Consider the following 13,275-nt stretch of genomic DNA (forward strand, 5'->3'; position numbering starts at 1 on the left):
AATACAGTAGGGGGGAGGGTAGTAGGGGTTGTGTAATACAGTAGGAGTGTGTGTAATACAGTAGGGGGGAGGGGTGTGTAATACAGTACGGGGGAGGGTGTGTAATACAGTAGGAGTGTGTGTAATACAGTAGGGGGGAGGGTGTGTAATACAGTAGGGGGGAGGGTGTGTAATACAGTAGGAGTGTGTGTAATACAGTAGGGGGGAGGGTGTGTAATACAGTAGGGGGGAGGGTGTGTAATACAGTAGGAGTGTGTGTAATACAGTAGGGGGGAGGGTGTGTAATACAGTAGGAGTGTGTGTAATACAGTAGGGGGGAGGGTGTGTAATACAGTAGGGGGGAGGGTGTGTAATACAGTACGGGGGGAGGGTGTGTAATACAGTAGGAGTGTGTGTGTAATACAGTAGGGGGGGAGGGTGTGTAATACAGTAGGGGGGAGGGTGTGTAATACAGTAGGGGGGAGGGTGTGTAATACAGTAGGGGGGAGGGTGTGTAATACAGTAGGAGTGTGTGTAATACAGTAGGAGTGTGTGTAATACAGTAGGGGGGAGGGTGTGTAATACAGTAGGGGGGAGGGTGTGTAATACAGTACGGGGGAGGGTGTGTAATACAGTAGGAGTGTGTGTAATACAGTAGGAGTGTGTGTAATACAGTAGGGGGGAGGGTGTGTAATACAGTAGGGGGGAGGGTGTGTAATACAGTAGGGGGGAGGGTGTGTAATACAGTACGGGGGAGGGTGTGTAATACAGTAGGAGTGTGTGTAATACAGTAGGGGGGAGGGGGGGAGGGTGTGTAATACAGTAGGGGGGAGGGGGGAGGGTGTGTAATACAGTAGGGGGGAGGGTGTGTAATACAGTAGGGGGGAGTGTGTGTAATACAGTACGGGGGGAGGGTGTGTAATACAGTAGGGGGGAGTGTGTGTAATACAGTAGGGGGGAGGATGGAGGGTGTGTAATACAGTAGGGGGGAGTGTGTGTAATACAGTAGGGGGGAGGATGGAGGGTGTGTAATACAGTAGGGGGGAGGATGGAGGGTGTGTAATACAGTAGGGGGGGAGGGTGTGTAATACAGTAGGGGGGAGGGGGGGAGGGTGTGTAATACAGTAGGGGGGAGGGGGGAGGGTGTGTAATACAGTAGGGGGGAGGGGGGGAGGGTGTGTAATACAGTAGGGGGGAGGGGGGAGGGTGTGTAATATAGTAGGGGGGAGGATGGAGGGTGTGTAATACAGTAGGTGTGTGTGTGTTCTGGGTAGCAGGGTTAAAGAGGCTGTTTCCTGCAGGTTTCTAACATAGCAATAAATCCAGGTCAGCGCCACGGGGCTGGGAGAGGTCAGCGCCACGGGGCTGGGAGAGGTCAGCGCCACGGGGCTGGGAGAGGTCAGCGCCACGGGGCTGGGAGAGGACAGCGCCACGGGGCTGGGAGAGGACAGCGCCACGGGGCTGGGAGAGGTCAGCGCCACGGGGCTGGGAGAGGTCAGCGCCACGGGGCTGGGAGAGGTCAGCGCCACGGGGCTGGGAGAGGTCAGCGCCACGGGGCTGGGAGAGGTCAGCGCCACGGGGCTGGAGAGGTCAGCGCCACGGGGCTGGGAGAGTTCAGCGCCACGGGGCTGGGAGAGGACGACGCTGACCAGCAGTTTGGGCGACTGAACGCTGACCAGCAGTTTGGGCGACTGAACGCTGACCAGCAGTTTGGGCGACTGAACGCTGACCAGCAGTTTGGGCGACTGAACGCTGACCAGCAGTTTGGGCGACTGAACGCTGACCAGCAGTTTGGGCGACTGAACGCTGACCAGCAGTTTGGGCGACTGAACGCTGACCAGCAGTTTGGGCGACTGAACGCTGACCAGCAGTTTGGGTGACTGAACGCTGACCAGCAGTTTGGGCGACTGAACGCTGACCAGCAGTTTGGGTGACTGAACGCTGACCAGCAGTTTGGGTGACTGAACGCTGACCAGCAGTTTGGGTGACTGAACACTGACCAGCAGTTTGGGTGACTGAACGCTGACCAGCAGTTTGAACGCAGGTGCCTGAGATCCATATTGTGACAAGTCGTCCTCCGCTCCTTGGTGTTCGTCATTCGAGGCATTCTGAAAGTTCTTTCTTCTGCGTCTTATTGAGACCGATGTTCCCGAGGCAGAATAACAACAAGCCAAACTACAGGTTCGCACACGGCTGCGTCTTCATTAAAGCTACAGAGGAAAGTGGCCTGTGTACCTCTGGGGGTCATATAACACATAGACAGTAGGGCCAACATCAGGAATCAACAGAGGAGAGGACACAGGTCTGACTTCTCCCATCACATGCAGGGTTCTGGCAGGGTTCTGGCAGGGTTCTGGGTACAGGGGTGGAGTTGGATGCTGTTGCCATCTCTTACATTACACTGCTACAGTGGTCAGTGGACCACACCACACAGTGTTATAATTCTAGTGAAATGGACCACACAGTGTTATAATTCTAGTGAATGGACCACACCACACAGTGTTATAATTCTAGTGAATGGACAACACCACACAGTGTTATAATTCTAGTGAATGGACAACACCACACAGTGTTATAATTCTAATGAATGGACAACACCACACAGTGTTATAATTCTAGTGAATGGACAACACCACACAGTGTTATAATTCTAGTGAATGGACAACACCACACAGTGTTATAATTCTAGTGAATGGACCACACCACACAGTGTTATAATTCTAGTGAAATGAACCACACCACACAGTGTTATAATTCTAGTGAATGGACAACACCACACAGTGTTATAATTCTAGTGAAATGAACCACACCACACAGTGTTATAATTCTAGTGAATGGACAACACCACACAGTGTTATAATTCTAGTGAAATGGACAACACCACACAGTGTTATAATTCTAGTGAATGGACCACACCACACAGTGTTATAATTCTAGTGAATGGACAACACCACAGTGTTATAATTCTAGTGAATGGACAACACCACACAGTGTTATAATTCTAGTGAAATGGACAACACCACACAGTGTTATAATTCTAGTCAATGGACCACACAGTGTTATAATTCTAGAGTGTGTATCAATGTTGTGCTGCAGATCAGATTCTACCTCAGAGAGAAGCTCTCTGTCCCTCCACTAAGACCATTCTGTACGTCAAGCCATCAACCTCCTGTTGATTTAATACACCCAGGTACTTCTGCAGAAACCATGTGTCCTAAATGGCATCATCTTCCCTATTTAGTGCACTACTTTTGACCAGGGTCAATAGGGGTCCATAGGGCTCTGGTCAAAAGTAGTGCACAACATAGGGAATAGGGTGCCATTGTGTCCGCAAACTGTGTCTCTGCATGGCCTTCTTTACCTAGCCTACCTGTGTTATTTCTGTGGGCGGCAGCAGCAGAGTGGCTTCATATTGTTATGGACACTTCACTCAGAGGGGACAGAGAGAAGAGCAGCACAGCAGTAGAAACACAGGACAGAGAGAAGAGCAGCACAGCAGTAGAAACACAGTAGAGAGAAGAGCAGCACAGCAGTAGAAACACAGCAGAGAGAAGAGCAGCACAGCAGTATAAACACAGGAGAGAGAGAAGAGCACCACAGCAGTAGAAACACAGGAGAGAGAGAAGAGCAGCACAGCAGTAGAAACACAGGAGAGAGAGCAGAGCAGCACAGCAGAGAGAAGAGCAGCACAGCAGAGAGAAGAGCAGCACAGCAGTAGAAACACAGTAGAGAGCAGAGCAGCACAGCAGAGAGAAGAGCAGCACAGCAGAGAGAAGAGCAGCACAGCAGTAGAAACACAGTAGAGAGCAGAGCAGCACAGCGGAGAGAAGAGCAGCACAGCAGAGAGAAGAGCAGCACAGCAGTAGAAACACAGGACAGAGAGAAGAGCAGCACAACAGAAGAAACACAGGACAGAGAGAAGAGCAGCACAGCAGTAGAAACACAGGAGAGAAGAGCAGCACAGCAGAAGAAACACAGGACAGAGAGAAGAGCAGCACAGCAGTAGAAACACAGGAGAGAGAGAAGAGCAGCACAGCAGTAGAAACACAGTAGAGAAGAGCAGCACAGCAGAAGAAACACAGGACAGAGAGAAGAGCAGCACAGCAGTAGAAACACAGGACAGAGAGAAGAGCAGCACAGCAGTAGAAACACAGTAGAGAGAAGAGCAGCACAGCAGTAGAAACACAGGAGAGAAGAGCAGCACAGCAGTAGAAACACAGGACAGAGAGAAGAGCAGCACAGCAGTAGAAACACAGGAGAGAGAGAAGAGCAGCACAGCAGTAGAAACACAGCAGAGAGAAGAGCAGCACAGCAGTAGAAACACAGCAGAGAGAAGAGCAGCACAGCAGTAGAAACACAGCAGAGAGAAGAGCAGCACAGCAGAGAGAAGAGCAGCACAGCAGTAGAAACACAGGAGAGAGAGAAGAGCACCACAGCAGTATAAACACAGGAGAGAGAGAAGAGCACCACAGCAGTAGAAACACAGGAGAGAGAGAAGAGCAGCACAGCAGTAGAAACACAGGAGAGAGAGCAGAGCAGCACAGCAGAGAGAAGAGCAGCACAGCAGAGAGAAGAGCAGCACAGCAGTAGAAACACAGTAGAGAGCAGAGCAGCACAGCAGAGAGAAGAGCAGCACAGCAGAGAGAAGAGCAGCACAGCAGTAGAAACACAGTAGAGAGCAGAGCAGCACAGCAGAGAGAAGAGCAGCACAGCAGAGAGAAGAGCAGCACAGCAGTAGAAACACAGGACAGAGAGAAGAGCAGCACAACAGAAGAAACACAGGACAGAGAGAAGAGCAGCACAGCAGTAGAAACACAGGAGAGAAGAGCAGCACAGCAGTAGAAACACAGTAGAGAAGAGCAGCACAGCAGAAGAAACACAGGACAGAGAGAAGAGCAGCACAGCAGTAGAAACACAGGACAGAGAGAAGAGCAGCACAGCAGTAGAAACACAGCAGAGAGAAGAGCAGCACAGCAGTAGAAACACAGGAGAAGAGCAGCACAGCAGTAGAAACACAGGACAGAGAGAAGAGCAGCACAGCAGTAGAAACACAGGAGAGAGAGAAGAGCAGTACAGCAGTAGAAACACAGCAGAGAGAAGAGCAGCACAGCAGTAGAAACACAGCAGAGAGAAGAGCAGCACAGCAGTAGAAACACAGGAGAAGAGCAGCACAGCAGTAGAAACACAGGAGAAAAGCAGCACAGCAGTAGAAACACAGGAGAAGAGCAGCACAGCAGTAGAAACACAGGAGAAGAGCAGCACAACAGTAGAAACACAGGAGAGAGAAAAGCAGCACAGCAGTAGAAACACAGGAGAAAAGCAGCACAGCAGTAGAAACACAGGAGAAAAGCAGCACAGCAGTAGAAACACAGCAGAGAGAAGAAAGTCAGGAGAAAGTTCTGTCACCATACAGGGAGGGGAAAAGCAATGCACCTTTGTCTACATCTACACTTCAAAAGGCTCCCTTATTCCCTATGGGCTCTGGTCAAAAGCAGTGCTCTATATAGGGTGAAGGATGCAGCCTTGTGTTCTGCTGCAGCCTCTCATTCCTGAGAGAGAGAGAGAGAGAGAGAGAGAACTGCTGCATATCGCTGCTATGTGACTAGACTGTAATGAAGCTGTACTTTACACAATACTGAGTTGCTTCAATGGCTCTCTGGGAGCAGAGCAGAAATTCTCTTTCTTTTAATTCTCCATCTCCACTGTTTCACATGATCTGAGTCAGAAAGCTCTTTATTCACAATGTGTCTTTCTGGTGGGACGGACGGGAAACAGCTGTAGGCTAGTAAAAACGATGAATTTAAAGTGCCTAAAGATGGGCTGTTGCAGTCACTGCCCCAGTCTTCCCCTGGTCTTTGTTCTCATTTTTTATTTAGTTTTTATTTTTATTTCACCTTTATTTAACCAGGTAGGCTAGTTGAGAACAAGTCCTTTATTTAACCAGGTAGGCTAGTAGAGAACAAGTCCTTTATTTAACCAGGTAGGCTAGTTGAGAACAAGTCCTTTATTTAACCAGGTGGCCAGTTGAGAACAAGTTCTCATTTACAACTGCGACCTGGCCAAGATAAAGCAAAGCAGTTTGACAACATACAACAACACAGAGTTACACATGGAGTAAAACAACATACAGTCAATAATACAGTAGTAAAATAAGTCTATGTACAATGTGAGCAAATGAGGTGAGATAAGGGAGGTAAAAGCAAAAAAATGCCATGGTGGCAAAGTAAATAAAGTATAGCAAGAAAAACACTGGAATGGTAGATTTGTAGTTTGAAGAAAGTTAAAAGTTCAAATATAAATAATATGGTGCAAAGGAGCAAAATAAATAAATACAGTAGGGGAAGAGGTAGTAGTTTGGGCTCAATTATAGATGGGCTATGTACAGGTGCAGAGATCTGTGAGCTGCTCTGACAGCTGGTGCTTAAAGCTAGTGAGGGAGATAAGTGTTTCCAGTTTTAGAGATTTTTGTAGTTCGTTCCAGTCATTGGCAGCTGAGAACTGGAAGGAGAGACGACCAAAGGAGGAGTTGGCTTTAGGGGTGACCAGAGAGATATACCTGCTGGAGCGCGTGCTACAGGTGGGTGCTGCTATGGTGACCAGTGAGATATACCTGCTGGAGCGCGTGCTACAGGTGGGTGCTGCTATGGTGACCAGTGAGCGGAGATAAGGGGGACTTTTATTCATCTCGCCTTAATTTCCATGTTCATCCCATCTCGTAGGACGAGACAGATTGAAAACCATCCTAGTGTTTGGTTCATTCTTCTGACAAATGGCTGTTTAGTTCACAGATACTCAAAAAGGAGAGGAAGCCATGAATCCCAGAAGTCAAGAGTCAAGTTCACAGCAGAAAGCAACCAGTCTAACAACACACATTCTATAGAGTTCTAATGAGGTGGTCAATGGTACAGTCCTAGATGAGGCTCATGTCATTCTATAGAGTTATAATGAGGTGGTCAATGGTACAGTCCTAGATGAGGATCATGTCATTCTATAGAGTTATAATGAGGTGGTCAATGGTACAGTCCTAGATGAGGAACATGTAATTCTATAGAGTTCTAATGAGGTGGTCAATGGTACAGTCCAAGATGAGGAACATGTCATTCTATAGAGTTATAATGAGGTGGTCAATGGTACAGTCCTAGATGAGGCACATGTCATTCTATAGAGTTCTAATGAGGTGGTCAATGGTACAGTCCTAGATGAGGATCATGTCATTCTATAGAGTTATAATGAGGTGGTCAATGGTACAGTCCTAGATGAGGAACATGTAATTCTATAGAGTTCTAATGAGGTGGTCAATGGTACAGTCCAAGATGAGGAACATGTCATTCTATAGAGTTATAATGAGGTGGTCAATGGTACAGTCCTAGATGAGGCACATGTCATTCTATAGAGTTCTAATGAGGTGGTCAATGGTACAGTCCTAGATGAGGATCATGTCATTCTATAGAGTTATAATGAGGTGTTCAATGGTACAGTCCTAGATGAGGCTCATGTCATTCTATAGAGTTCTAATGAGGTGTTCAATGGTACAGTCCTAGATGAGGCTCATGTCATTCTATAGAGTTCTAATGAGGTGGTCAATGGTACAGTCCTAGATGAGGCTCATGTCATTCTATAGAGTTCTAATGAGGTGTTCAATGGTACAGTCCAAGATGAGGATCATGTCATTCTATATAGTTATAATGAGGTGGTCAATGGTACAGTTCTAGATGAGGAACATGTCATTCTATATAGTTATAATGAGGTGGTCAATGGTACAGTCCTAGATGAGGCTCATGTCATTCTATAGAGTTATAATGAGGTGTTCAATGGTACAGTCCTAGATGAGGCACATGTCATTCTATAGAGTTCTAATGAGGTGGTCAATGGTACAGTCCTAGATGAGGAACATGTCATTCTATAGAGTTATAATGAGGTGTTCAATGGTACAGTCCTAGATGAGGCTCATGTCATTCTATAGAGTTATAATGAGGTGGTCAATGGTACAGTCCAAGATGAGGAACATGTCATTCTATATAGTTATAATGAGGTGGTCAATGGTACAGTCCTAGATGAGGCTCATGTCATTCTATAGAGTTATAATGAGGTGGTCAATGGTACAGTCCAAGATGAGGATCATGTCATTCTATATAGTTATAATGAGGTGGTCAATGGTACAGTCCTAGATGAGGAACATGTCATTCTATATAGTTATAATGAGGTGGTCAATGGTACAGTCCTAGATGAGGCACATGTCATTCTATATAGTTATAATGAGGTGGTCAATGGTACAGTCCTAGATGAGGTACATGTCATTGTATAGAGTTCTAATGAGGTGTTCAATGGTACAGTCCTAGATGAGGAACATGTCATTCTATAGAGTTATAATGAGGTGTTCAATGGTACAGTCCTAGATGAGGCACATGTCATTCTATAGAGTTATAATGAGGTGTTCAATGGTACAGTCCTAGATGAGGCACATGTCATTCTATAGAGTTATAATGAGGTGGTCAATGGTACAGTCCTAGATGAGGCTCATGTCATTCTATATAGTTATAATGAGGTGGTCAATGGTACAGTCCTAGATGAGGAACATGTCATTCTATAGAGTTATAATGAGGTGGTCAATGGTACAGTCCTAGATGAGGCACATGTCATTCTATAGAGTTATAATGAGGTCTTCAATGGTACAGAGAGAGAGATGGAGAGAGAGAGAAGTAGGGAGGGCTGGAGGGAGGGAGGGAGGGCTGGAGGGAGGGAGGGCTGGAGGGAGAGAGAAAGCGAGAGAGAGTAGAGGAGGGAGAGAAGGCAGGAGGCGATGCTGTATTGGGCTGGAAGGAGAGAGGGCTAGAGGGAGAGAGAGTCTTTTTACCGTTCTGTGTGAGCTTGGTAGAACACACCAGGGTTGCTATCTGGAAGGAGTCCTTGCTGATGGTACAGTTGCCCAGGTTGTGTGTGCCCTTCCCTGTGGTGGACAAGCCCTTCTCCTCCAACTCCACCTTGGTAGCAGGAACGTTCAGGTACAGAGACGAGTCCTCCAGCTTCTTAGCCTCCGCCTGGGGGCCATAGAACACAGAATTAAATATACAAACACACCTTGTCCGTGGTATTACATTACCAACCCTGTAGATGATGAGGTGGTGTTATATTACCTGTATACGATGAGGTGGTGTTATATTACCTGTAGATGATGAGGTGGTGTTATATTACCTGTAGATGATGAGGTGGTGTTATATTACCTACCCTGTATATGATGAGGTGGTGTTATATTACCTGTATATGATGAGGTGGTGTTATATTACCTGTATATGATGAGGTGGTGTTATATTACCTACCCTGTATATGATGAGGTGGTGTTATATTACCTGTATATGATGAGGTGGTGTTATATTACCTACCCTGTAGATGATGAGGTGGTGTTATATTACCTACCCTGTATACGATGAGGTGGTGTTATATTACCTGTATATGATGAGGTGGTGTTATATTACCTAACCTGTATACGATGAGGTGGTGTTATATTACCTGTAGATGATGAGGTGGTGTTATATTACCTGTAGATGATGAGGTGGTGTTATATTACCTGTATATGATGAGGTGGTGTTATATTACCTGTATATGATGAGGTGGTGTTATATTACCTGTGTATGATGAGGTGGTGTTATATTACCTGTAGATGATGAGGTGGTGTTATATTACCTGTAGATGATGAGGTGGTGTTATATTACCTACCCTGTATATGATGAGGTGGTGTTATATTACCTGTATATGATGAGGTGGTGTTTTATTACCTGTATATGATGAGGTGGTGTTATATTACCTACCCTTTATACAATGAGGTGGTGTTATATTACCTGTATATGATGAGGTGGTGTTAAATTACCTACCCTGTATATGATGAGGTGGTGTTATATTACCTACCCTGTATATGATGAGGTGGTGTTATATTTCCTGTATATGATGAGGTGGTGTTATATTACCTACCCTGTATATGAAGAGGTGGTGTTATATGACCCACCCTGTATATGATGAGGTGGTGTTATATTACCTACCCTGTATATGATGAGGTGGTGTTATATTACCTACCCTGTATATGATGAGGTGGTGTTGTATTACCTGTATATGATGAGGTGGTGTTATATTACCTGTATATGATGAGGTGGTGTTATATTACCTACCCTGTATATGATGAGGTGGTGTTATATTACCTACCCTGTATATGATGAGGTGGTGTTATATTACCTACCTTGTATACGATGAGATCGTGCTCTCCGTCCCTCAGGGTCGTCCCATCGTACCTCATCAGCTTCACAAACGACAGGGCGAATATCTTCTCTGATTTATCTTTGGCTGCAGGGGGGAGGGGATACAGAGGAGGTGGTGTTTTAGCTGGAAAGGCGGCGAGGCTGGAACTGGGCTTGGGGGCTGGGCCCAGGTTGGGCTGGGAGCTGGGCTTGGCTCGGGCTGGTCTTGGCTGGGGCTTGGAATGGGAATGGGCTGGAGCCCATCACTGGTCATTAGTCTCACTGCCTTTGGAGGGTCCGGAGGGACACAGAACAGGGCCAGGGTAACAAGGGTGAGGCTAAAGCAGCTTAGCTCTGCTGTCAACAGCTAGTTAGAGCCCCGGCCCACAGAACCAGACAACCAGTTAGAGCCCAGGCCCACTGAACCAGACAACCAGTTAGAGCCCCGGCCCACTGAACCAGGCAACCAGTTAGAGCCCCACTGAACCAGACAACCAGTTAGAGCCCAGGCCCACTGAACCAGGCAACCAGTTAGAGCCCAGGCCCACTGAACCAGGCAACCAGTTAGAGCCCCACTGAACCAGACAACCAGTTAGAGCCCCACTGAACCAGACAACCAGTTAGAGCCCCACTGAACCAGACAACCAGTTAGAGCCCCACTGAACCAGACAACCAGTTAGAGCCCAGGCCCACTGAACTAGATAACCAGTTAGAGCCCAGGCCCACTGAACCAGACAACCAGTTAGAGCCCCGGCCCACTGAACTAGACAACCAGTTAGAGCCCAGGCCCACTGAACCAGGCAACCAGTTAGAGCCCCACTGAACCAGACAACCAGTTAGAGCCCCACTGAACCAGACAACCAGTTAGAGCCCCACTGAACCAGACAACCAGTTAGAGCCCCACTGAACCAGTCAACCAGAACACATATGAGTAATACACTATCTCATCCTCAGTCAGGACACATATGAGTCCAATGATCTGAACTGTAATGTGCTACCTGTCCCAGACCTGCTGTTTTCAACTCTCTAGAGACAGCAGGAGCGGTAGAGATACTCTCAAAGATCGGCTATGAAAAAGCCAACTGACACTTACTCTTGAGTTCCTGACTTGTTGCACCCTCGACAACTACTATGATTATTATTATTTGACCATGCTGGTCATTTATGAACATTTGAACATCTTGGCCATGTTCTGTTATAATCTCCACCCGGCACAGCCAGAAGAGGACTGGCCACCCCTCATAGCCTGGTTCCTCTCTAGGTTTCTTCCTAGGTTCTGGCCTTTCTAGGGAGTTTTTCCTAGCCACCGTGCTTCTACACCTGCATTGCTTGCTGTTTGGGGTTTTAGGCTGGGTTTCTGTACAGCACTTTGAGATATCAGCTGATGTAAGAAGGGCTTTATAAATACATTTGATTTGATTTTGATTTGATGTGTGTGTTGTATCCAGTCGTTAGCGACCACATGGCAGAGATGATTTGGACTACCTCTTTGCTACATTATCCCAGGGAGAATGATGTCAGCACACTGTATATTTTGACCAGACCCTAAGTGTACTACACAGACAATAGAGCAGTATTTGTGAAGCAGTCTCAGTGTGGGTCCTATATATAAACAGAGAGGAGAGTTATGGCCGTGTCCAGGAAGTTTAGCGTCGGATGGGACCGCATACATCACCATCACACATCAACAAGCTCAAATGTACGTGATGTTCAGACCGTGATTCACCAGAGTATCTGGCGCGTTCTATCTGTATAAATCAACTTATTGGATTTCTGCCCGTAAGCCTGGCGCGGTGAATAATCGCTCTGCTCGCTGGACTGGAAGACAACCAATAGAAAGATAGAGGAGCACTACGGTACGTATGGTGCAGAATCAGGAGAGGAGTGGATTCACTACGCAATGACTTCCATCAGACACAAGCACAGAATCACAGATGAAAACCGCTTCAGTTTGGGAGGCAGAGGATTATTTGGTCCAGAAACCTGCACATCTCAGCTGTTCACTGACCTAGAATGAACTGTCTGAAACGTGCTCTTTCTCTCCAACCTCGTATACACTAAATGACAACATGGTTCCCAACAGGGGATTAGGGCCATCAAACATGCCTCAGGTAATCATCCAACCACAGACAGAAAGACAAGGCAATTAACTATACTGAACAAAAAGGATTTCAAAATGCAACAATTTAAAATATTTGACTGAATTACAGTTCAAAGGACATTTGTCAATTTAAATAAATTCATTAGACCCTAATCTATGGATTTCACTTGACTGGGCAGGGGCAGGGGCTGGCTGAGCGACTGACTGGCTGGCTGGCTGGCTGGCTGAGCGACTGACTGGCTGGCTGGCTGGCTGAGCGAATGGCTGGCTGAGTGAATGGCTGGCTGGCTGAGTGACTGGCTGGCTGGCTGAGTGACTGGCTGGCTGAGTGACTGGCTGGCTGAGTGAATGGCTGGCTGGCTGTATGAGAAGTAAACTGTGCTAGAGAATTAATCTTTGCTGAAGCCCACAACCGTGTGAGTGTGTGTGTCAATGTTGAAGGAGAGGACAGATAGCTTCACCCTAACTACAGCACGTTTCAGACAGACAACCCCCAGTCCAGGCTGTCTGGACCTGCTAATTGATCGTTTTGCATACGGCCACCCCGCCAAGCTCCTCTTGGCTAACCAATAACACACCATGTGGCGAGCAGATGGAGCAACAAGGCTGCCAGGACAGGCTTCCTCAGCCCTGGTCCACACTCATAAACATTAAAAACACTACCAAAAATAAAGAAATACATTTATAATTGAGTCCCTTCAGCCAGGCAGACGCCTTTCCCAACATACAAATGAGCAGTTACAGGCCTTTTATTCTCCCACCCTGGGCCCACTGACAGCCAGCCTGGGCCCACTGACAGCCAGCCTGGGCCCATTGACAGCCAGCCTGGGCCCACTGACAGCCAACCTGGGCCCACTGACAGCCAGCCCGGGCCTACTGACAGCCAGCCCGGGCCCACTGACAGCCAGCCCGGGCCCACTGACAGCCAGCCCGGGCCCACTGACAGCCAGCCGGTGCCCACTGACAGCC

General features: G+C 47.3%; 1 protein-coding gene across 1 annotated transcript in view; it reads right to left on the reverse strand.

The window, feature by feature from the left end:
• LOC115181565 (dedicator of cytokinesis protein 1-like) overlaps positions 1 to 13,275 on the reverse strand; it is a 196,669-nt gene that overhangs the window by 81,236 nt on the left and 102,158 nt on the right. Inside the window, exons 16-17 of the mRNA XM_029743459.1 lie at positions 10,208 to 10,311; positions 8,834 to 9,017 (exon numbers count right to left, since the gene is read on the reverse strand). Of these exons, the coding sequence (XP_029599319.1) occupies positions 8,834 to 9,017; positions 10,208 to 10,311 (288 nt within the window). The remainder of the gene's footprint in view (positions 1 to 8,833; positions 9,018 to 10,207; positions 10,312 to 13,275) is intronic.

The sequence above is a fragment of the Salmo trutta genome, unplaced genomic scaffold (genome assembly GCF_901001165.1).
Source record: "Salmo trutta unplaced genomic scaffold, fSalTru1.1, whole genome shotgun sequence".
NCBI lineage: Eukaryota > Metazoa > Chordata > Actinopteri > Salmoniformes > Salmonidae > Salmo > Salmo trutta.